Genomic DNA, 25,713 nt, shown 5'->3' on the forward strand with positions numbered 1-25,713 from the left:
ACCCAAAGGAACAGAGAGGTCATATGGCTGAGTGCAGTGATGACGGAAGAAGAGACCACAGTAGACTGGTAGATAAGCACAAGTCATTTTGGACCATATGGATCTTTGGATTTTATTCTAGATGTGATGGAAAGCCATTGAAAGTGACTTTTTTTTTTTTTTTTGGTCTTAAACGTCAATGGGGCACATGCTATCAATGGCTTTCTGGACGTCTGACTTTCAAGTAGTTGAGACTACAGATACATGCTACTGTATATAGCTTGAGAATGACATTTCAAAAGAAATTTTAATAGAGGCTTCTTGGGTCCGGTATCAAGAGCAGTTAGTTCAGCTGCTTAAGGCCTGCCTGGGTTACAGAGTGAGACCCTTTTTCAAAATGAAAAAAAACACTAAAAGGGCTGGGTATGTAGCTCAAAAAGAGAACACTTATCTAGCGCATGCAAATTCCTGTGTTTAATACCTTTATTACAAATCCTCTCTATGGGAGTAACTTTAGAAGCAGGAGATGATTAGTGAGGCATTGCAATAGCTGTGACTTGACCAAGAACAGGAGGGCTGGGTGAGTAGTAGTCAGATTCAAGATGTTTGGAAGACGAACCAAATAGGAGCAAGAAGAAGAAGAAATTAAAGATAAATTCCTCAATTATTTCAGGAACATAATGATTGCACACAGGAATGTTTAAGTCTTAATTTACAAGGCAAGAATATCTTGCTCTTTTAGACATTAGTATAAAAACCAGAGGTGAATGTCCAGATTTGGAAGTTAGCTGCTCATCTTCACAAACAGAGACAGGGTTGTAGACTTCTTGGTTTTATCTATTTACAAGCTGCTCTGAGAAACCTCTCCTCAGAGGATCCTTCCCCTAAGAACAGAGAGCCAATAGGTCAGGGTGATCTGTGTATCTAAGACAGGAGCTGAGGGGCCACGCTTCACATCTCCCACCTTGGTATTTCCATCAAACACATCAAAACTACAAATGAGATGGTTTTGACAAAATAGCAAACCAGAGAATAATTTCAGACAATCTCTCCCCTCCTCCCAAAGTCAGGGTTTCCCTAGCACTGGCTGTCTTGGAACTCACTCTTTAGACCAGAATGGCATCAAACTCAAAGCTCTGGCTGCCTCTACCTTCTGAGTGCTAGGATTAGAGGTGTGCGCCTCAACACCACCACCACCACCACCTGGCCCAGATGACCTCTTCATAGTAATCAGGTTAACACTTGTATTAGAAGCCTCTCATTAGACCCCTTTCAGCATATTTACAATGTATACATTCATTCTTTTAAAACTTCTACTTAGAGAGAGGAGTATTCTACGGTACACGCGGGGACTCCAACCTTTTTCCTTCCAGACAATCACCTGTGTCCTGAGATCACCTAGCCCCCTTCTTCATCTCTAATGGCAGAGCTAGGCAGGCAAAAGGATGAAGTGACTGGGCCCGTGGAACCTTCTGGAGAGAAGGCATTTGAAAGTAGCACATCACCTGGATCTGTTGGCCAATGTGAGTGGAACCAGCCTACCAGAGAGCTGTGACCCAGTACACAGACAAAGGATGATACAACCACATGGATACCGTCTTGCGTTTATTCACACAGAGGGGTAAGAATTGGTACAAATTATAGACATTGCTTAAATACAAATAAATAGTTCTAGTTTCTAAAGAAACAACTCTAGATAATCCTAAGTATGTTCTAGGTTCCTATTAAAAATAGAAGGCTGCTAGCATCAAGCTCTACTCCACCACAACCCTTTGAGAACTTACGGATGCTATGGTGAATTCTACACTCTAACAAGCAGCCGGACAAATGGGAGCCAGAGTTCCCACTTCCCTGAATGAGCTCCTAAGTGGAAGGAGAGTTTCTTGCATCATAGAAACACACAACTAATAAGTTCAGGAAATATTCGATATCTAAAGACAGCTAAAAAGACCGGCCTTGGGAAAGCGGTAAGAATTCCTCGGAAGTGGTAAGAATTCCTCGGAAGCAGTTCTGTGGACTCTGAAACCTTCGAGGTCAAGCCAGTGTCTTAACCTCAGGGAGACTTGAGTTTCTACAATCCAAGTCATCCTGGTGGCACCTGCGGTGAGTGACAGTGATTTGCCCAGTGAAGAATGGTGCTGCTAATGAAACGGTCTGTCAGGTCTGGCACCAAAACACCACCACCGACCTGAAGAAACACGCACCCAAGGCTGTCCATTTATGTACGTTTCTATACTACCAGATTCCCAGGATGTCCAAAGAGACAAAGATATCTAAGGAGAAGCATGCTGTCAGAATAAGGCTCATATTAAAGCCATGCAGTCTTCCAAAATGACAGAACACATGTGGTTGTTATGGTCTTGGTGCCCGAGCACTGGCTGCTCTGCCTCCTAATGCTCACTGACCTGCCTTCCTTAGCTGCACAAGGTCACTCAGCCGCTTTCCACAACCCCACAGGACTATTAGATAGTAATGTTGGAGAGTGACCAATACAGTAAACTTCAGGTTTTCAAAGAAATGTTTCTTTTCTACTTAGATTGGTTATGACATGATTCTTACTGGGACAACCTCATGATATAAAACAGTCTCATGTAGTGAGTGTATTAAAATCCAGGCTAGTAATAACATTTGGTACTATAGAAGGCAAGGTGATTCAGATTTAAAACCATGATTGCCAAAGAATAAAAGCTGGATTTCCAAATACTGTTGTGGTATAAAATGCTAAATTTGACTCTATATTGTGTTGACATAAACAATCTTAAGACATACACCACATTTTCTTAATTGAGATTTGGAAATAATAAGCATAATTCTTAAATAGATTGCTGTAACATTCACTCAAGGGATCAGCTGCCTTTTTTGCCAAGAATTCTCTTTTTAGTACAACTAAAGGATTTCCACAGTAAGTTCTCAAACAGTTCTGAAAATGACTGAAAATGCCTCTCACTTCCCACCCTCACCCTTATTTTTTGTTTATGTTGAAAAGACCTTTATACATAAAAATGCCAAAAGTTTTTGGTGGATATTAATCAATTGGTTTCCTGATTTAAGTAACAACTTTGTATGCTTATTTTTCTCTCTGGCACACTGTGTTTCTGGAATTACAAATCCAAACAAAGCAGCCAACTGGAGCATCTCAGTGTTCAAATCAGTTTGGACACATTCCTATTTATTCTGGATGATGCTCAGTTCCACACAGTTCAGGGAAGACACATCCATATGAATACCGAACACGCTATATGAGCAGCTCTAACATGTGACTGTGCTGTTGGCAGTACCATTCACATCTACAAGTACAATGGAGGAGGACTTCAAATGTGGAGCCCATCTGCTTTTGCTGCTCTGGAAAGTCGCCATCATCTCCGAGACTTCCAGGCTGTTCTGCAGTAAGGAGTAGTCCTTTTCTTGTCTGGTGGTTTAAAGTACGAATAAACAGGTGCTGCTGGGTACTCTGCATCAGGATTCTCTGCCATCATTTTCAGCTTCGCTTCAATGGCTTTTATCTTTGCAGTGACACTGGAAAAAGGAAGAGAGATCAGAATACACCTGGGTACATTCAGAAAATCCTCTCATCTTCTCCTTATACTGATGTGTATTAGGAAGCCATACAACATTAAACTATGAACATGAACCAAGCAAAAGTGCTGTGGGATGTCTTTCTGTACACTGTGAATATGTGTTGCTCTCATTGGCTGATAAATAATTGCTTTAGCCTAATGCATGGCAGGATAGATACAGGCAGGAAATCCAAGCAGAAGAGTGAAGTCTGGGAGACACTAGCCAACCACTGAAGAAGGAAGACATGTAGAAAATGAGGTTAACAAGCCATGAACAATGTGGCAAAGCACAAATTAAAAGACATGAGTTAATTTAAATGTAAGAGCTAATTAATAATAAATCTAAGTTACCAGCCAAGGAGTTATAAGTAATATTGTATTAAGCCTCTGAACTGGCAGGCAGGAGATAAATCTCTGATTACAAAAAACAATAAAGCCTGAAAACCAATTTTTTTTAAATAATATAAGCCTAGGCATAGTTTTGCATACTTCACATGGCCTTTTACACTTAGTCCTCAGACACAGACACCAGGTGGCATCTCAGTACTTGCCAGAAAGTAGACAAAGATAGGATCAACAATGATGTGAGAAGGTAGGTTATAGTTCTTATTCTGCTGATGTTAAATGGTTAATGAGAGAGTTGAGATTTGTATACAAACTAACTAAAAACCCCATGTTACTAACACACTAATTACCATACCTTTCCAACCACCGAGTAGTGTCAGAAAGTAAAATTCTAGGAATATTATCAAATCTTTTTGTCTGTCTGTCTGTATCTGTGTGTGTGTGTATGTGTGTGTTTTGTCTGGCGCCCCAAAAGTCTAGAAAATTCCATAGAACTGGAGTTACAGATGGCTCTGAACCACCATGTTGGTGCTGGGAATTGAACCCAGGTCTTCTGGAAAGAAAGTACAGTCAGTGCTCTTATCCTCTGAGCCATGTCTACAGCCCTGAGTTTCTTTATATTAACAAACATGTTACAGCGAGTCAGATACCCACCATGCTCTGGACTTTACTGCTTCTAATCTTTATAAAAACCCAAGAAAGGTTACACTCAGGACTTTATGGGATGAATTCAGAGGGACATAAACGTGCCCAGGAGTAACAAGGCTAACAAACTGTGGGGCTAGGACCCCACCTATTAAGCCTTTGCTTTTTCCTCTCCACCAAAGAGGGAGCTGCACAAGTCTGCAGATAAGAAAAGATGAAGTGAGGGGCACTGACAAGCTGTGAGGTGTTCAATCCTGACTGGGGTCACTGAAATCACTGGGTAAAGTGCAAAGCACTCAGTAACGTGTTGCCTCATAGGTTCCCCATTTTCATTCCTGATTCTGTCAACGGTCTACAGCTAGTGAGAAAAATTTGTAAAGCGTGACCACACGGTCTTCTAGAGACCCTCAAAGGGCATACAGTGGTTGAACATTCTCACACATTTTCAGCGGCACAAATTAAAAAGCTAAGACAACAAGAAAAGAACAAATATGTGAGGTAAACCCTTTCCTGCATGCAGTTGTTCAAACATCACGTGAACCCACTAATAACGTGGTCTTTGCATCAGTAGAATTAGCCATATACTGCAATAAAATCCTAATGTGTTACTACACCAGGCTGGTAAACAAGCTCCAAGTGCAGAGGCTGAGACGTTAAAGCCATGTTCACTATAACATGGAGACCACCAAGCATAAATTCAAAGATCAGTACAGCAGAACTATAAACATTTCCATGGAGATCATAATTTAGGGGTAGATGGCATATGAGTATGCATTCTCAATGACAGTAAAGAAATCATGTTTATTTTCTATGTAATTAATTTCAATTCAAGTCCATCTCCTCCTCTTACAGTTTAGCGAGATGCTTTTAAGACTGTATGGCTCAGAGTATATCACATATAAGGAGGACACATCTCCTTCCAGTCCAGTGTTTTGTCCAAACAGGTATCACGGATTTTATACTCTTACAATAGACTGAGTGTAACGGTTGATTTCTGATCCCTGGGTATTGCTTCAGATATCTTCTTCCTTTCTCCTCAACAGGTTTTAGGACATATCTTCACAGTGTTAACCTGGGACTATTTTGAAGTAGTAAAAAGATGATCTGTTAATTAATTCTGATTCTGTCACTACCAGCACGGTTTCAGTCATGGTATTTTGCTTTTTCCAAGCTTTAGTTTTCTCATATGTAAAGTGCTTTTTATGGCATTAAAGGACATATGCTAAATAAAGGATATAATAAAGTACTTATAAGCTCCTGCTTACAGAAGCTCAATAGATCCTGGGTATTGTTACTGTTATTGTTAAAATTTTCCCCTAAGCTACAGCGCAAAAGAAAAGAAAACAAAACCAACAAAACCCCCAACAACCACCACCACACACACACACACACACACACACACACACACACACACTGCTTCTGCTCAACCACCCACTTAATTTCCCTTTTTCTACTCAACTCTTAGTGTCTCTGTTTTGAATTAACTCCAAAGAAGCAACTGACAATTCATACAAACTGGGACAAAACTATTAAAGTTGCTGTAAGGATACATAGAATTAAACGCTGCGAGCATAAGGGAAACCATAGACAGGGAGGAATTAGGATATGATGGAAACGCCAGAGACTGAGGTCTGCTAAGAATGAGTGTTTTCAGGGTAAGCGTTGTGCCTGAGGTATCTCTGTAACTCCAGCACCATGTTCAAGGCGTGGTACATGACAATTAAACCTGTTCTTTTATGAAGGAATGAATTCTATAAGTGGTGGAACATAATCAAGGGGAGGGGGTGGGAAAAGAGGAAATATGTACCGAACACATCTCCCAACACAACACACCAGCAATTCTATTCTAGAATAAGGCCATCAGGCTGTAAATGACAGTATGGAAGAAGGAAATGGTCGACCTGCTGAGTGACAGTCCTACAGATGTCACCTTACCTGAGGTTGGACTGAGTGGGTTCAGTGCTTGAGGATGGCTCAAGGCTGATGGGAAGGATCTTATCATTCTTGTTATGATCATATCTCTGAAAATGAGAAAAAGGGTAAATGATTTCACCTGGGCAGAAAGCATTCCAGACTCTAGTGCATGGTTATAACATGCCAACCCTACTCAGTTTATCTCAGCATAGTTCCAGACAATCTTAGGCTTGTTTTATATTTAATTTTAATGCAAAAATCCTCATAGTGTTGGCCTAAAAGCAGTTTAGGAAAAGAAGTTGAGAAAAAGCTTTTGTCCTCTTTACTGGGAGAGGAAGAAGTTCCCAGCTAGGACTTCACTGTTTAAATTCACAGACGGCACAAATGCAAAGCAGGCCTACCCTCCTACACTCTGAAACTGCCAATATACCGCCTCTTACAATATTTGTTTTATTCAAAACACTTTAAAATTCTGGTAGACTTTGCAAAGTATTAAGCATAATATTCAACTCTTAATAGGCCTGAGTGGAGAAGTAGTAACAGTGTTCAGTGGCGGATACAGAAAACATTACACAGTAGAGGAGTTTAATTTGATGTCAGATAATTACATACTTGTTGTGAAAAGTAAGCGTGGTATTAAGGAGCAATCAGGAGCCTCTGGCCAAAAAGGAACCATGAAGTAGAGCTCTCACATGAGACAGGATGAAGGGTGATTTTTCCTGCTTGGCTTTTGAATGAGATGCAGAATGAGAACACACCAGCCAGTTTGGCAGATAAGACTTGATTTTATTCTGAGTAAAAGCACTGGTAATTCTGTCTTAGATACCAAGTGTGCCCCATCATGACCTGAGATGCTCGCAGGCCTCACAGATTTAGGATCTGCTTTTCAGCAGAGAATCTCCATTCAAATGTTGGTTTACTGAGACCTTATGGGAAGAGTGCTGGGAAGGGCAGCATGCCTCAGTTCATCTAGCTAAGAGCAGAGGCTGCAGCTCTGACAGCTGCGAATCTGTCTGCTGGCAGGCCCGTCCAGATCTACTGCAGTGGAGTTGTCTTGGGACTGCTCTAGTCCACATACTTCACCACGACCTCTGTGCCAGCTGGAAGAGAGTACCCGCCTTTTTAAAAAGAAAACAAAAAGTGTACACAGCTTTTCTAGAACTTTTCCCCCCAAGAGACAAACTCTAAGATGGTCAGGGAAGTGTGCCATTTCTCAAGGCCTAGAGACACCCTGCAGAGTCCCACAAACCCACACTACAGTAACTCTCCAGACCTTTGCAGGAGGGAGACTGCCATGAGAGAACAGAGAGAGCATAGAGAGAAACTACCCATTTCTCAAGCATTTAGACCAATAAACATATTCAAACTCTCCTTAGAGAGGTGAAGCTGGGAAGAGGCTATTAATGTCCACAGCAACTAATTTAAAAAAATAAATAATTTTCTTCCTGTCCATAGAACAATCCCCATTAAAAAAAAACAAAACAGGTTTGAGTGTACATATCAGCCACAAGCAAAAATCAATCAAAAATCGGGATCTGTGGCTATGAGCAGACAATGAAGGAATCTGCTCCCTTCCTGAGAAGGTTTTCCAAAGAAAATCGTACAAGACCCCATAGCAGGAGAGCAAAGCATAGCTGCTCCAGACAACGTTTCTGATGCGAATGGAGAGGCGGGAGCTGTTCTTTAGAGACTTGGTTAGGATGCGGCAGGATACTGTCTCCCTTAGACCTACCTTGACTTGAGCGTGGGCCCATCGTACCACCAGCTTCTTCGACAGTGCCAGCTTGCCATTAAGACACTGGATGGCTTGTTCTGCTTCCTGTCCAAGGTAGGAACAATAGTCAGAAACTCAAATGCCTATTATCTTTAGTTATCTGTATTCTCACCAGGCTTTGGTAAGTTGTAGTGGCTGGGTTTCTAACCAAATTGCTTTTGGTACTTAGCAAATGGCTTAAAATTTTTAGTGGCAAAACAACAACAGCATATGAATTTTTAAAAATTGAAACAATGGTTCAAATCCTGTGTCATGTGTTGGCATTTGTCAGCTGTAAGATACGGTCACTGCTTGTTCCACAGGGGTGGTGTGAGCACTCAGACAGCATGAGTAGGTCACACAGAGCAGGAACCTTCGAGTGTTAGCTGACAGCACTGCCCAGCAGGTCAATCTTTCTACACACATGCTTTAACTGGCATACAACAGACTACATTGCTGTAGAAATTAATTTTAAAGTTACGTTACTTTTGTTTATGCACTGGAACATTTGTTTAATGATGCAAAGATGTGTTTGATTAAATAAAATTCACCTGTGGTTCGGAGGCTGCATCAGCAACTAGCTGACAGGAAGTAGTAGGGAGGAGCCGGGTGGAGAAGGGTTTATAAGAAGGGGCCAGGAAAGGGGTGAGGACTCCTGGGAGACACCAGGAGGAGAGCTAGCTGAGCTGTTTGCTCTTCAGCTCTCTGGGAAGCAGGATTCTACCTCAACCTTTGAATCTGGAGTTCCTTAGCAGGGCAGAGATTTAGATAAGTTCTCTTAGTAGCTTTGAAAGAGTCAGTGCCTGAGGGAACAGAATTTCCTCAGGCTGCGGCTCTTGTAGCCTCGCTGCTGCTGCTGCTGGCAGAACTGCAGTTGCTAACTAGGATGGCTATAGTGTAAAAGGCAGACAATTACAAAAGAGGACAACAATTGGTGTCCCATGTTGGGCACCAAAAGGTTGTTGTGACATTTTATTCTTTTGGCTTTTTGGGAGCCAACCATCCAGCTTCCAAATAAATCACACACAGAGGCTTATTCTTATTTATGAGTGCCCAGTCTTAGCTTGGATTGTTTCTTGCCAGCTTTTAACCCAAATTGACCCAACTACCTTTTGCCTCTGAACTTTTATTTTTCTCTATTCCTGTATACTTTTTCTTGGCTTCTTTCTCTATGGCTTACTGTGTAGCTGGGTGTTTGGCCTCTGGTGTCATCCTCCCCTTGTTCTCTTGTTGCTCCTCTTCGCTCTTCTCTCTCCTATTTATACCCTCTGCCTGCCAGCCCCGCCTGTCCGCCCCGCCTGTCCTTGCTCCTACTTTGCAACTGGCAGTTCATCTCTTTATTAGGACCACCAGGCGTTTTAAACAGGCACAGTAACACAGCTTCACATTAAACAAATGCACTGTAAATTAAAGTCACATGCCTGAAAATAATATTTTTCAACACTACACCAAGGACCTGAGCTCCTCTCGGGAGCTGTGGAGCCATATCCTGGACTACAGCCTCACAGACACGGGTATGAAAGAAATCAGTGTGGAGAAAGCAGGGGCCAGTCCCAAGAAACTGAGCGAGGTCCCTGTGTGAGACAATCCATACACCTAGTTTCCAGAGCACAAACTCCCCTGACCCTTTCCTGATCAGATACAGCTGTAACAAAGTTAATAATGAATTCCCAAAGCTGCATAAAGTCATAAAGTCACTCTAGGTCACTTCCAGCAAACCTGGCCACTTCCCCATCCTGATGAAACTTCTCTGCCCCTTGGGTATCCATCAGGCATTCAACCAAGGGTAACCCACCCCTAGTAGGGGTGAAGAGGCCCTTAAGGAAGACCCCAACAGCAGGGTACACATACGTGAGCATGCCAAGCTGGCATCTCCAGGAAGTCTCTATCACTCAGCAGCACACTATCGTGTTATTCGCTCCCCACTGTGTAACAGGCATTGGCTATTCACTGGCCATAGCAATGCTCCACTATAGCACACAGAGTGCTAGACAAGAGACATGTTCTTTTGCTTCACTTGGTGGCTTACAGTATCCGCAGTACCTTATCAGTTCTGATAGGCTAATAAGAGTTAAGTATTTTAAAGAACAATTGCCATCTCTGTACTTTGTTTCGACGTTTACAAATTTAATACTAAATGCCAATCGTACTTACATATGCTCACAGCCTCCCAATTTTGTAAGAGAACCTTTTTGTTTACCCCATATTTTTAGATGAAAACTGAGGCCAAAAGAGACATGCTCAAAGTTAATAATAAAAGCTACAGGAAGATAAAGTGTGCTTTGTGACTACTAGTCCAGGGCTTTAACATGAACATGTGTCCCTAATATGACTTTTGATTTTAGTAGTTTGCAAGAATCCTCATCACTCTATCATTAAGGAAAAGCATTTAACAATGGTTATCATATGAGCATCTGTTAATTGCTTATAAAAGGGAGTGGACAATTAGACTAACAATGTATCATTTGTTGCCTTCAAAACTTAGAGGACATAAATACTCAGCACTGGAGAGGACAGATGATGCTCTTGTGCAGTCTTAGATCTCCCGTGTGTCACTCTGGCAGGCATTCTGGCAACTGTGTTTTTTTCCTTACTATGTAGCTGCCTGTCAGCTCCCAACTGCTAGGATTACAGGCATGTACAACTAGGCCCAGTTGTGGCAAGTACGTTAAGAAAAATTAAGCCTTTTTTTTTTTTTTTTGAGACAGAACTTCTCTGCGTAGCCTTAGCTGTCCTGGAACTCACTCTATAGTCCAGACTGGCCTCCAAATCAGAGATTCACCTGCCTGTGCCTGCTCCTAAGTGCTGGGACTAAAGGCGCGCATCACCATGCCTTTTGATGATGCCATTCCTCGCATTTCCCTAAATGCAGTGAATGTACATAGTTACAGCTATAAAGACACCCACACCATAATATTTACCTAGCCAGTCACTAGTGGTGACTCATAAACTAATAACTGGGGATCATGTAGCATAAATCCATATAATACTATGTAATCACCAGAAATCATGACTTTGTTTTGTTCTAAGACAAGAGTCTCCGTATACAGCCATGACTGGGCTGGGACTTACTATATAGACCAGGCTGGCTTCAAACTTAAGAGACACCCACTTGTGCCTGCCTTTCAGGTGTGCACCATCACACCCAGCATCTGATGATTACTTTTTTTTTTCTCATTTTTTTTATTCTTTTTTAATTAAAATTTCCAACTGCTCCCCGTTTCCCATTTCCCTCCCCCTCCTCCCACATATTGCCCCCTCCCCTCGCTCCCCTCCCCCTATCCTCACTCCTCTTCTCCTCCTCCCAGTCCATTCCCCCTCCCTCTCGATACTGAAGAGCAGTCCAAATTCCCTGCCCTACAGGAAGACCAAGGTCCTCCCACTTCTATCTAGGTCCAGGAAGGTGAGCATCCAAACAGGCTAAGCTCCCACAGAGCCAGTTCATGTATTAGGATCGAAACCTAGTGCCATTGTCCTTGGCTTCTCATCAGCCTTCATTGTCCGCCATGTTCAGAGAGTCCAGTTTCAACCCATGCTTATTCAGTCCCAGTCCAGTGATGATTACGTTTTAATTGCACTCTTAGTTACATGTAAAATGTACTAATTTCATAGCCAGGCAGTGGTGGCGCATGCCTTTAATCCTAGCCAGGCAGAGGCAGGTGGATATTGATGAGTTCAAGGCCAGCATGGTCTACAAAGTGAGTTTCAGGACAGGCAGAACTATACAGAAAAACCCTGTCTTGAAAAAGCAAATCAGGGCTGGAATAATGGCTCAGCAGTTAGGATTTCTGGGTGCTCTTCCAGAGGTCCTGAGTTCAGTTCCCAGCACCCACATGGCAGCTCCCAGCTGTCAGTAATGAGATGCCGGCACACACGCAGGCAAGAGCACTGTGTGACAAATAAATAGATCTTTTAGAAAAAAACAGAAAAAGAAAAACCAAACCAAGCAAACAACCAAAGAGTACAAGGTTTAGATAAAGATCACTGCAGATCAATGTGTGCTATTGGCCAGTCACCTTACAGCTTGAGCCCAGAGAGAGGAAGCTTGTGCAAGCCGTACTACTTGAATTCACTGTGAGGCACAGAGAATAACCAGACAAGACTCCTGCCCATGAGGTCTGGTGGTCAAGAGATATAAATATGATTATGACAGAGTGCAGACTGAGAGAGGGAGAGAGAGCTCAATTACCTGCTTAGTTTCAAAGTTAACAAAACAGTACCCTCGGGGCTGGCCCTCCAAAGCCCCCGACTTGTGGAAGAGGAAGTCAAATTGCTTCACCTTGCCAAACTTCTGGAGGAGCTTGAGGAGGTGGTATCTGTGGAGACAGAAGAGCCCATGAGTCCACTCCTGGAATGCTGCTGGTTGCTCAGCCTCAAGTGTATATAAAAGAGGGAGACAGTTCATCTCAGGCAAAAAAAATTCTCTGGCCACTGCCCTTGCTTTCCTGCAAACTGCTACATTATTTTATTTGGGAAACAAAATTGTTTGCATCCACTTGGGAACTAGAATTGTCATGCCTATGCGTCTGTTCAACACAAAATGCCAAACGAAAAAAAACCACACCTAACAAAACAGCTGTCTGTCCACAAGCACTGTTTGTTTTTCTTTTGGAGAAAAGCTCAAAAATAGCGTCGACTTATTTATTTTTTAAATTTCTTGGCAATGAAATAGATTTGTATCTGTAACTTCATCAGAAATACACATACAAACACAACACACACATAACTTAAATCTAGCCTGTATTAAAAATAAACAAAGTTGCAAAACCATCCAAATTCACACAAACAAAACCCAGCCCTAAAGCACCTCTCTTAATAGACAGTGTAGTGATTCTGCTAGGACTCAAACACAGTTAGTGGCACTTCCACAAGGTTTTAGATGTGACTGGAAATTAGGACAATGTGGAAGCCAAATGTGACTGAGGCTGGTCTCACCAAGCAGGGGACACTGGCCAACTCTGTGAATCAGCAAACCTCAGTTTCCGTAACACGGGATCTACCTACTCTGGAGTATGGTCAAATAAAAAACAGAGTCAAGGAAGGAATTTATTCCTGGCAGAGGTTTACCAAACCATCACTCGCCATGCTGCTTACTCCTTTCTTGTATTCCCTGTTCTTACAACTCACTTGGTTCCTATAAGACTTTTGAGTTGTTCAAACAGATGTTCAAACCTTAGCAGGTTGCCGTGGCTGACCTCCATTCTGACTTCCTGTCATCCAATATAAGGGTGAGACAAACCAACAGCTCTCCCATTTCCTTTTCCTCTGGCCTTCCTCCTGGCACCTTCTAAGCTATTCAAATAGAGTCAAGGCTTTCTCTAAACAATGCTGTCCCCTTGATACTAAAAAGGTATCAGCCCACATGCTAAATCTGTTACTACTCGGAATTCTACCCCACAGGGAGTCAGTAAGGTCCTTTCGGGCACATTTATATTTATGCTGTTTGCTAGAAGAAAGTCACCAAGATTTGATTCTTGAGCAAGATCTCCTTTGGGAAGCAAAGACAGAAAATACTGCACCAAACCTGACACTACTGTGTATCAATAAGCCAATCCATCACAGTTAATCGGAGTCTGTTACACTGTAGAAAGATACAACACAGCTCTAGTACTGGGATAGGATGAAAGGCGACCAAGCCCCACTGAGGACAGTAATCTGGCCCTTGGACTGGGTTTTGAAAAAGAAAACAACCACAACCCTGTACTTAATTATGATCTCCCATTAGGAGACCTTAATCACCCAGTGAGAATGCAGGACTCCCTGGGGGGAACTGGGAGACACCTCTAGTACAAACCTTCGTTCTTGATTATTTGAACAGGCTACAACAAGGCTGAGTCTTCTCCAAAGGCTTTAATTCATAGCCACACCTGCTCTTACTACACCCATTCAAACCTTCACACCATGCCAATGCCAATGGTGGGTCAAACCCATTTAAAACAAAACAAAACTTAAGGCTACTATGGCATAGCTATCTTTTCATTAGCTTCCTTCTGCTAAATAGCAGGAAGGTAACGCAATTGGCATTTCCTAGGAAATGGATTTTAATTTACTCAGAAGAAAATGCCAACAGATTATACATTGTAAAGCTAACAAACACTTGCTGCCTGAGAAGTGTGACCTTAAGATTCCAGGAACATCTGCTGAGGTCTGTGTCTTTCAACTTCTCTAGGATTTCTTTTCTTGTTTGATAATTTCTTGAAATTATCGGAACACTGAAACAAAAGGACTGAAATGTTTACTATTTTGCTTCCTGGAGATGGGGACTGCAGGCTCTGATAGTGAAAAAAGCCTGAAGTCTCTTGCTTTCACATCTGCAAGTACTTTTATCTGTTGCTGGAGTACGGAGTTACGCCCTCATCAGCGGCTTGCTTCCCTTAATGAAATGTACACCCTGCTGCCTTCAGAAGAGAAATAAGTATAGGCATACCACACATTCTTCTGTCACCCAATCAGCGCTTTCTTCTCCTAGTGAGTCATTAAAATAGCCATCCTGCCTTGTGGCACAGAATCAATCACCTATGCAAACGTTAAATACCTACTATGTGCCAAGGACCAATTAGGCATCGGGACCTCTAGATGAATAAAAGTGCCTTCCAGGTCCTCAATGCTGGTTATAGGAGAACAATGCATACACAACTGTGAGCAGTGAGCATTTGCAAAAAGAGCATGCATGTGCGCCTGCACGTGTACACACACACACACGCACACACACACACACAAAGGGAAGAGTAGGAAAGCTTGATAAAGGGGATATCCGAATGCAACTTCAGTGAGTGAACACCATGAAAAGAGAAAGGTGACGTTTGATGTACTGGATGAGAGTAGAGAGTAGGGATAGGCCATAATGGATGTGTATTCAGGGAACTTCGGAAGCAGAGAGCCAATGAAATGACCCTTAGGATTTTTTTTTTAGTATATAAAGTTTTTTTTTTTTAAATATTTATTTATTTATTATGTATACAATATTCTGTCTGCAGGCCAGAAGAGGGCACCAGACCTCATTACAGATGGTTGTGACCCACCATGTGGTTGCTGGGATTTGAACTCAGGACCTCTGGAAGAGCAGGCAATGCTGAGCCATCTCTCCAGCCCCCAGTATATAAAGTTTTTAGAGAAAATTTTCTCTATGTTTATAAACATTACTCTGAAGAGAATCTTCTTGTGCTGTGTCATATATCTTACTACTAAATGCTTTATAGTCTCAGATTTAAGTAAGCAAACAATAAATGCCATTCACTCACGTCACAGACCATGAAGGAAGAGTATGAAGCGGGCTGAGAGAGACAACGCAGACTTCCTGCTGTCACAGGCTCATGCATCTACTCCCAGTGAGTTCTGGTTTACCCAGTCAGAGAAAGTCAGCATCTGAAGGACACATCCACCTGGCTGGCTCTCCACCTCTTAGCTTTTAAGTTTACTCAAACTACCCCCATGGCCAGTGGGGACTTGTTTACACACATTCCCCAGGCAAGACCTCTGGGGCACAGACCATGGGTTTGAGCCCCAGTGTTACAAAACAAAACTAGAACACCCTTCAGAATCATCTCTACTCTTCACTCTTCTTCAGTTCTTGTTTTTCACATCTCAGACTCAACCAGAAGCTCCAAGTTCACTATCCCTAGCCACGTGGCAGCGGTAACAGTGAGTATCTCCTAATGGGCCCACATCCTTAGTCTTGCCCCTTCCAAGTCACCTTGCGCATGTGCAGATGAGGCCCCCACTAAAACATTCCCATCTTGGTATCATATTATTGTTAACACCCACAGTGACATTCTTTTACAGGAAATTCTACTCGTCTGAACACAATGTGAAGAGCCCATCTTTATTTGACAGTATTCCACCTATCTAACGGCCCTCTTCATTACCAATTAGTACTCATGCTTGCCTTAAACCAAAGGTCCTTTTGGATCTGCTTATATGGAGCCATCTTTCTTACCCTGACTTGGATTCCCCTCTGCTTAGAAGGCACTATTATAATTTCTACTGACAGTCCAGTTCACACTTTCCTATGATGCAGAGGTTATGACTTATTTTACAGAGCTCATTTAATATCTGAATAAGAAAGCCAGTACTAAGTACAGCACGGCAAACCAACATGTGAAGACACTAACTTTTTGGCTTCCATGCTGAAATGACTGGTACTATTTAGAGGTACTGTTCTAAGCTTACAGTCCGGGTCTCACAGCAATTTATAAGTTTCCACATGTTTGAATTCAAAACAGGATGCTCTAGGTCACGTTTATTCAGTGACTCTGACTGTGAGACTATCTGAGCAAAGGTGCACTGAGTTAGGGAGGAGAAAATAGAGCTGTCATAAACTACTTTGTCAACTGAGCCAACACATGTAACTTTCCTTTTCCTATAGAGAAGGACAAATTTGTTCCCCTCACCCAATAAGAGGACTTCACACAGTATTAGATTTGGAAGAAATGTTTCTGTTATTTAGTTGAACATTATCACTTTATGGAAACATGAGGTACAATGAAGCTGAGGAATTAGAATGCAGTGGAGTAACATGTATTCAGGTCTGACCACCTCTCTAAGAACAAGTGCCCATCACTCCCTCAAGTCTCCAAGATCTACTTAGTCACAGGAATGCTTCTGGCATGCAGCACAGTCTTAAAACAGTTAAGTTTGACAAAACTCTATATTCACAAAATACAGCAATACTTGGGAGTGACTGTATTTTAATTATTCATGTAGGTTCATCATATCTACCTCCAGGTAGAGCAGGATCCAAGAGTTTATGTATCTGCAAAGCGTGAGCACCAGACTGTCACATTCTTGAAAGAGACTGATGGATGTCCTAGTATAGCTTAGTAATAATTCAGATTAATAACAAAAAAACACAGATTAAAAACAGAACAACTAGAACTAATCACAAAATAAATGTGGGTAAAATGAATGACAGAATGCATTATGCAAACGGTTTTTAAAAAACTACCATTGGGGCTGGAAAGATGGCCCAGTGGTTAAAAACATGGGGTGCTTTTCCAGAGGACCAGGATGCTATGCCCAGCATCCACATGGTGGCTCACAAACATCTGTAACTCCAGTTCTTCCAGGAGTATCATGCTCTTCTGGTCTCTGCAGGTACTAGGCATCAGACATAAGTGCAGCTAAACACTGTATGTATAAAACAGTAAGAACGAAAAAGTAACCCTACCACTGTATAAGATAACCTGTAACTATTTCTGACAGTAAATACATGCCTTGTTTCCTAAAAAGAAGTAAGAGACCATTTAAGGAGAGACATTCAAATCATCTTCTGGAAGGGATTAGGAAAGAAGTGTTAAGGAGCTGGGTGGGATACAGGCACAGAGAAGAGCATTAAGGGTCTGGTGTAAAGGAAACAGCAGGAAGTGGCAGCAGCCTTTGGTTGGGAAAGCTTAATTAGGAAAACCGGAAGACATCCTGCAAACTCCCCTTGTGAGTCCTTAGAAGGTTAGAGATTTGGATTCAACTGACAACACAAGTACCACGTGTTCATATTCCTTCAAAGCCAGGGAGTGAATATACATTAATTATTTAGCTAGGTTCACTGCTTTCTACCCTTTGAGAAGCAGAACCTAAAAGTTCACGCATTTGAGCAACTTGAAGGAAATGTTTCCATGAGATTCATGAAATTTAGCAAAGCAACTCTAAGCTTTTGTGTGAACCATAAGCTTTGATGGACAGCTATGTTTTTAAAAATAAACCATATAACAAATCAGTTTGTTTAAGACAAATCATCAAGGTAAGGAAGTCATAGAAGGAAACAGAGAAAATGGTTTGGCAATACAGAAATGTGGGTACTACAGGTAGAACACACCACTTCTAGCCATCAAGGCCTGACCTACACTTGGCTTCTAATGTTCGCCTTTGAAGTATCAGTGGGAAGGTCTTAATCCAGTGTTCCTCTTAAAGATGTAATTCAAGACTACATTCACACACTTACTATGCTACTGACGCAGGGGCAGGTGCCCTTGTGAACCCTCTGATGTGCAGTAGGACACAATCAGCACCAGAACCTCATCACCTGGAACTACAGCCAACACAACCAGCACTGTTTCCACACTTTAGATTTCCATTCAGACACGGAGAGGTAGGAATGGTAACCACTCTGGAGGGCACGCCTCAGAGCCTGGGTTTTAGATGATGGAAAGATTTAGATGAACATTAATTAATGAACATTTAATTAATTAAAGACATTAATTGAGAACTTGTGCTGATTCACACATCCGTCCCCAATGTCATAAGAGAGGCTGTTAAATACAACCCACATTCCAGGGTTCCTATGACCACAAGAACATGACGTATCTTTAATATCTCTGTAACTTATATGGACACAATGATCTGAGTTTTCATAGGTTTAGGAGCTAGCCTTGGTGTTGTGATATAAAATCACATCTCTCCCTCTTTCCTACTCCCCTCCTTAAACACACCTCATCTCACCCCAGACGCACTCAGTGGGTTCCCTCTCTTCGTACTCTGTGTAGTCCCACTCTCGGAGTCATTCCAGGACTGCTGATTTACTTCATACTTGCTTCAAGTTGGCCTACTTACCCAACCAGCAAAACAAGTGATGGAAAGAAAAACCTATTAGTTCCTGCCAAGATATTCCTTTTTACTATAATGGCTCTGATGGAAAGACTGGGAGTCAACTATTGTATTCAATTAGTAATGTGATCTTGGGCAAGGTAATTCTGCCTCTTAGACCCTCATGACCTTTTTTTTTTTTAATTGGTTTTTCGAGACAGGGTTTCTCTGTGGCTGTCCTGGAACTAGCTCTGTAGACCAGGCTGGTCTCGAACTCACAGAGATCCGCCTGCCTCTGCCTCCTGAGTGCTGGGATTAAAGGCGTGCGCCACCATCGCCCGGCTTCTCATCACCTTTATTGTAGGGAAAGAGGGATGTTATCAGAGGTCCCCAAGTGATCTCAACCCAGGGAGCTCACATAGGGATTGCCAAAAGAAGAGTGGAAGTTGTCAAAAGGCTTTGAGTGCCTCTTTTCCCTTCTTGGTGAAAGCAGTTCTGGAGTCTTATTTTACACATGGCTTCTTTCAGATTTTGTTTAAGCCACTCAGCACAGTGCTGTGCATACAACAGGCACTACGTTCATTAAATGAATGAGTGAACACCAAAGGGGTGAGAGTGATCTCTAAGATCCCTTCCCACTCTTGCTTTCTGTGGTTGCTTACAGCAGTCAGTCAAAGGGGGCCCAAATGCCTATTTGCAAAGATCCCCAAGCTACTTCTTGTTCCTCCATTCTGGGAGACAAAATATGCCTCAGGTTGATCTAGAACAATTCCTCTTAACCACTGGGTACATAGTCAAACAGTTGGAAAAGAATCCTATTCTTTGCAGAGTTAAAAGGAAGAGGCTTACATGTGAAGAAAACCAAAGTTATGTCCTTACAGTTGTGGAGTGCAAATGTATGAAAAATGGGAACAGGCTAAAGGCAGCATAATGTCCCTATCAAAGAAATCTAAAAGCAAATGAAGGGCTCAAGATGCACAGCACTGCTCCGAAAAATCTCCTGAGCATCTGCAGCAGGCCCTGCACCTCTGTACATCACCAACTAAGTGATCTGGACTTACTCTGTGATTTTGGGGTCCAGGTTGCCAATCCATAATCGGTGTCCTTCCTGTAGAGAGCCCTCTGAAAGGATGGACGCGTTCTCCAGGGGAAGGGTTTTGGTTTCTGCTTCCATCAATCTCTACGAAATACTAAAGGCAATGTGAGCACTCAGGGAGAAAAGTAGAATCATCCTGTGTGAACATCAGACATCACATGCAATTTCTCCAAGGATGGCGAACTTTCTGGGCAGTCCTCAAAGGCCTGCTGTTCCCAACTGAGGACTTGGACCAGCTCCCTTGGGACAGCCTTTCTGGCAGCCAGAACTGCCATGCAGAATAAAAAGTTATGGTTGTGTGGAGAGTCTTGAGGTTTCCTGAGGCTTTATCACTAGATGATACTCCAAAGAGAGAAGAGGCAAGTACCAAGTAGACAATCTTGATAGTGTTGAAGGGAATGGAGAGGGAAGAACAGCTTATGTTCCTGTTCCTCTTGGAGCAGTTTTGCCAAAGGAGGAGAAGGCACAGGAAATGTGAGCACCAGTACTGGAGTTAGGGCTGAATATGAAAGCAGGTTGTGTGACTTACTTAATTCTCTGAATTTTACAGGCCGCAATTTCCTCAAATGTAAAATTAGAGGCAACAGTTTTCACTTTATAGGGTTGTTGTAAAGATTACATCATTAAAAAAATCACCAAACAATGCGCTTAACAATTGTAAGTAGTCAATATATATTAACTATTGATCACAAAGTTTACTGTTTTGGTAGAAATAAGAGACAATCTCCTTGTTATTACAGATGACAGACAGTTCACTGCACTTCCAGCAAGTCACTTAACTACTCTTTGCCTGAGTCCCTTTGTGAGGACAGTAACTCATAAAGGAATGTAGCTCTGCCAAGTTATACTCCCAAGGATTTTAGAACCACAATTCCAAGAAGTATTCAAGACCAATAATTATTACTGTCTTAATTCCTGAAGTGTCCCATCTCACAGAGCAGGAGAATGACAGCTGTGACAGAGGCAGTGATGGAAAAAACAGAGAGCCTGTGCCAGAAGACTCGACCTTAAATTGTTCCATTTCCACTGAAGTTATTTTTCTGGGTGCCTCAATTTTCTTATTCTAATTTATTTAATCTATTATCCTGGGGTGGGGGTGGGCATGCACATATCATTTAGCACAGGTAGAGGTCAGAAGACAACTTTCAAAAGTTGGTTCTCTCCTTCCCTCCGCTTTTGCTTGGGTCCTAGGGAAGGAACTCAGGTTGTCAGGTGTCTATGGGAAGCTCACGCACCAGCTAAGCCATCCTGCTGGCCCAGGTTCTTCATGTTTTAATATAAACTTTAAGAGGCTGGAGAAATGGCTCAGCAGTTAAGAGCACATATTGCTCTTGCAGAAGACCCAGCACCCACTTGGTGGCTCACAGTCATTTCTAACATCACTTCCAGAAGATGAGATGCCTTCGTCTGACCTCTGCAGTCACTGTATACATGTGGTGCGCATACATAGATGCAGGCAAAAGACTCATGCACATACAGTAGATAAATCTAAAAAATTCGTAAAGATAATCCTTGCTTTGCTTATTAGTTAAGGTTGCTGAGAAGAAATGAGTTTATAGATGAAAAATGAATTTTTAATAAATCTATACTATGATAGAGGAAAGAAAGGGACAGGGAAAATGCTAAGTTGTACCAGACTTCAGACCTCTCTGCTAGAAAAAAGCCATGTGTCTTCTATATCTAGAAGTGCCTCAGCTCAGCCCTGTAGGAAATTGTCCCCATCCTCAGAATGCTTATATTTAAAAGGGGAGCAGAACTAAATTTTTAACAAAGCAAAAGATTGAAGTAATTAACGACAGATACTGTAAACAGTGAGAAGGGTCAAGAGACTTACGGTTGCACTACTTTAGAGTGAGTGGAGTTAGATTTAAAAGATAGAACTTCTGAGTTCTCAGGTCTAAAAGCAACAGTAACACCAAAAGATATTTAATGCCAAAGATGCCATGTTTCAATTGGAAGAATACAAGACTCGGAACTGGAGAGATCTGGATTCAAAACTGACCTTCCCAATTACTGTGCCTTTAGTATGCAACAGTATCTCCCTCACTTCCTCTGTCTCTGCCACTCCCCTTCCCATATAATGCGAATACAATGTATTATTTACATTTTGCCTGTGTCTCTAAAATAAAAGCTCGTACAGCGCAGGACCTTGCCTGCCTTGATCATGGTTCTATGACCAGCAGGTAGTGAGTGCATTGCCTGGCTTAGAGTTGGTACTGTTTTCTTAGAGAATGAATGAAACATGGTCAGTTACCTTCCAAAATGGGGGAAATTATTCCTATATCATGTAGCTATTTTAAATAAGAATATGCATGTGACAGCTCAGTCGTGGATTTTTGAAAACCAGTGACGTCAAATAAGGTAGTATGAAACTATCAGATCTCTGGGGGTTTGCAATGGCGACAACTCCTTGGAGTAACAGTTCATAAAAAGCCTCTCCAGATCTCTCCCAGTTGAGTTGTATCAACACTAGAAGCCAGGAGGGGAAATGGGTCGTTTATTCCTAAACGCTAACAGCGGGGTCAGGCCAGGAACCAGGGTTTCCCGACTCTAGGCTGCGAAAGGTCACTAAAGGGATTGTTATTTCCGGGCGAGAAACAGGACAATCCGGGGCGGGGCCTAGAAGCCGGCAGGTGAGGGCAGTCTCCACCAACGTCCCTGCCGCCAGCTTGGCGTTGAGCTTCGGGTACTCACCTGCTAGTCTCGGAGCTGTGCCCTCAGCTCACGCCCCGAGAGCAGCTTCCGACGCCGGGGTCCGAGCGAGGGACGCGAGGACACGGCAGCTGAAACCCCGATTGCCTCTCGGCCGCCCGTGACGCGCTACGTCTGCGCCGCCGCGCCTCCCCGTGACGTCACGACGTCCGCGCCGCCTCTGACGCGCGTGGTTCTGTATAATCCAGACTGTAGCTGGTGAGTGGCCTCGAAGGGGTCTCGAGGCGCAGGAGGGGTCCAGGTGCCAGCGACACCTTTTCAAGAACCTCGGAGGGACCTCGTGGGGCCAGGCTACCGCCCGTGACCGGTTCAGCAGAGTTCGGCTCGACCTTAAGGCCAGGGGCGGGACTTCTGGTCCCTCTACCCTCTCAAGGGTGGGGGCGGGGCGCGTGTCACTCATCCCTCCTTTAGAGCCTGCAGGGGAATGTGGTAAATACTTCCTGATATTTAGGACGTCACCCGACAGGAATATTGCCTCTTCCGAACAGCCCTACGCGCAGAGATAATAATTATTCCCAGTGATGTGGAAACGAAAACTCAGCCCTATCTTTACTAGGGTTTCGCGGTTCCCAAGTTTAAATGCCACCCAGGCCTGAGTCGAACGCCGGGGTTTTAAAAATCGTCACTCTGCCGGCCTGTGGGCAAACAGTTGTCATTTCAATGGTGCTTCAACATTTCCACTGCTCTGGCAAATTTACAGATGAGATTGAGAACACTTACTTAGAAAGTGCTAGAAGCAGGACTCTTGCCTAGGCCATCTGAGAGTTGGGTACTCTTTCTTCCCTTCCTTTTTCTTTCTTTCTTTTTTTTCTCAGTTCCTGACTTTTTATTAACTCATACACGAGTACTTGTCTTCTGGTTTGGTGAGGCGGTAAGTCAGACACTTGCCACAGTATTGTCTGTCAAAGTGGCTAGCCTTGAAAACCCCAGCACCACGTTCACCCAGAAGGACACTTGACGAAGTTGACTAATTTTGCCATTTCCATCCACCTTACAGTATTTCGCCACAGCTAACTCGACCTTCTTTCTCTATGCTTATTATTCTTGGGAGTGGTGTAAGAAAGTCTCCTTTTGAATGTTCTAGTCAGACAAAGTATGGCCATCTTCCAGCTGTTTACCGGCATAATCAACCTCTGTGGATCAGGGGGAATTCCCTCCTTATCCTGAATCTTGGCCTTTACATTTTCTATAGTGTGCGAGGGTTCAGCCTGGAGCACACAGTCTTCCCTGTAAGGGAAGGAAGTGCGTATTCTGTTGTAGTTCTCTGAATTTTGGGGAACTTGTAGTTGGAAAGGCTGGAAGCCTCTGGTTCATTCGGGGAATGACTGAGGAAAGAAATCCAAGCTAGGAGAAATGATTTGCTACAGTGCACTCCTTGGTAGAGCTGTGATATATGCCTTTTGAACATGGCTCGTTGTGAATCCAAAAGATACATATGATGGGGATGGAGTAGGGATATTGAAGTTTAGGTTAAGCCTTTTGTCCACTTGGTAAAATTTTATCATTCCTCTTTGGCTTGTGCCAAGGGCAGTCAGATGCTGTTCTGAGTCAAATATTACAAATACTCTTCTTTACATGATACTGAATTTGAAAAAGAGCAACCCTATTCCAAACAAAGACCTGGAAAAACCATGGCTAATGGGGGCAGTGTTGAGAAGTAGATCCCAGGACCTGCCATCAAAAGTGTAGATTCCAACTCTGATGCCAGCATTTTGATGTTGGGCAAGGATTTAATCTTTCTGGAAGTCTATTACCATACTTAACCACGTTTGTATGATGTTTGTGTTCCTGTACAATCCTAAGTAAAGGGTGCAGTAGTGAGCGTTAGATTAGTAGATAGATTAGTCTGCTAGAATAGGCCACGCAGTGCCAACAGCCATATAGAGATACTTAGGCAAGGATCAAATAATTACACAATTATTTACTTTTATTGTTAAAAACTAAGTGCTGTGATGGAGTATGGGTATGAAAACTGGATTTCAGGAAATAGGACCTAGTTGGAAGAGGTGGCCACTGACCCTGTGCTCTGACAGACTGATGGTTAAGGTGAAATCTAAGGAAAAGCAGATGGTAAAGAGATAAGAGGAGACCATTCCGAGCTTATTTAATGACTTTTAAAAAATGTTTTATTGAGCGGGGTAGGGGTATGGAGGGTGGTGTAGTGGTGCACACCTTTAATCCCAGCACTTGGGAGGCAGAGTCTGGTGGATCTCTGTGAATTCAAGGCCAGCCTGGTCTACAGAGACAGTTCCAGAACAGTCAGTGCTACACAGTGAAATCCTGTCTTGGAAAAAAAAAAGAAAGAAAGAAAAGAAAGAAAGAAATTATGTCTATGGGTATTTTGCTTACATGTATATATGTGCCTAGTGCTTGTGGAGGCCAGAAGAGGGTGTTGAATCTCATAGAACTGAAGTTATATAGATGGTTGTGAGCTACCATGTGGGTGCTAAGAATCAAATTCAGATCCAGTGTTAGAATAGCCAGTGTTCTTAGCCTTCAAGCCATCTCTCCAGCATCCTTAATGGCATATTTGAAAACTTAGGAACAGAAAAAAACTCATGAGGAAATGAAAGATCAGTTTATTTTGTAAAATGTATGTGATAACCAAATACAATAAGATGGGAAAAGTATTTATATATAAGATCTTCCAGCTGCTTACCAGCATGATCAACGTGTTCAAACATTAGAAATAGATGTTGCATATCAATGCACAATACACAGCTGGTTGGAAAGGGTTGCTAGGACAGTGGGCAAGCCAGGATGTAGGTTTGTAAGTGTGTGAAACTCTTAAAGAGTAAACAAAACATAATATTAAAATATTAGTTTATTAGTTATTTGGGGGACTGGAGAGATGGCTCAGTGGTCAAGAACACTCATTGCTCTACCAGGATCTGTGTTCAGTTCCCAGCACCCACATGGCAGCTCACAACTGTTTGTAACTCCAGTTCCAGGGGATCTGACATCCTCAACAGAGACATACATGAAGGCACATAAAAAATAAATTATTATTAAAAAATACTAGGTCTTTTTTTTCTTTAGATGCTGTTTTATTGTGTAACAGTCCTAGCTGTCCTAGAACTTGCTTTGTAGACCAGGCTGGCCTCGAACTCACAGAGACCCACCTGCCCCTGCCTCCTGAGTGCTGGGATTAAAGGCGTGTGCCACAATCACCCAGCTAAAAGTACTAGTTATTT

General features: G+C 42.6%; 2 protein-coding genes across 4 annotated transcripts in view; one reads left to right on the plus strand and one right to left on the minus strand.

Annotated features, from left to right (window-relative positions):
* Nucleotides 1–1,571: 1,571 nt before the first annotated feature.
* On the minus strand, nucleotides 1,572–22,632 carry Rbm18 (RNA binding motif protein 18). 2 transcript variants are annotated; one of them, XM_057755133.1, is made up of 6 exons: nucleotides 22,502–22,632; nucleotides 19,773–19,891; nucleotides 12,383–12,509; nucleotides 8,173–8,259; nucleotides 6,462–6,547; nucleotides 1,572–3,495 (listed from the first exon to the last, which is right to left on the minus strand). In XM_057755133.1, exons 2-6 carry the CDS (start codon nucleotides 19,883–19,885, stop codon nucleotides 3,336–3,338), a joined length of 573 nt encoding a protein of 190 aa, XP_057611116.1. In that variant the 5' UTR covers nucleotides 19,886–19,891; nucleotides 22,502–22,632; the 3' UTR covers nucleotides 1,572–3,335. The 2 variants fall into 2 exon arrangements, with proteins under 2 accessions (XP_057611116.1, XP_057611115.1); XM_057755132.1 differs by having other exon boundaries at nucleotides 19,773–19,901.
* A 36-nt stretch (nucleotides 22,633–22,668) lies between these two features.
* Mrrf (mitochondrial ribosome recycling factor) overlaps nucleotides 22,669–25,713 on the plus strand; it is a 67,834-nt gene continuing 64,789 nt past the window's right edge. For both annotated transcript variants that reach the window (XM_057755131.1, XM_057755129.1), the window contains exon 1: nucleotides 22,669–22,717. The gene's annotated coding sequence lies outside the window, so the exon portion shown is untranslated. The remainder of the gene's footprint in view (nucleotides 22,718–25,713) is intronic.

Source organism: Chionomys nivalis, chromosome 22 (assembly GCF_950005125.1).
Source record: "Chionomys nivalis chromosome 22, mChiNiv1.1, whole genome shotgun sequence".
Classification (NCBI taxonomy): domain Eukaryota; kingdom Metazoa; phylum Chordata; class Mammalia; order Rodentia; family Cricetidae; genus Chionomys; species Chionomys nivalis.

Coding starts and splice junctions, on each gene's coding strand:
- Rbm18 (XM_057755133.1), bottom strand. CDS start 19,885: ATGGAAGCAGAAACCAAAACCCTTCCCCTGGAGAACGCGTCCATCCTT. Junction 12,510..19,772: donor CTGGACCCCAAAATCACAGA/GTAAGTCCAGAT, acceptor CTGTCTCCACAG/ATACCACCTCCTCAAGCTCC. Junction 8,260..12,382: donor TTAACTTTGAAACTAAGCAG/GTAATTGAGCTC, acceptor TACCTTGGACAG/GAAGCAGAACAAGCCATCCA.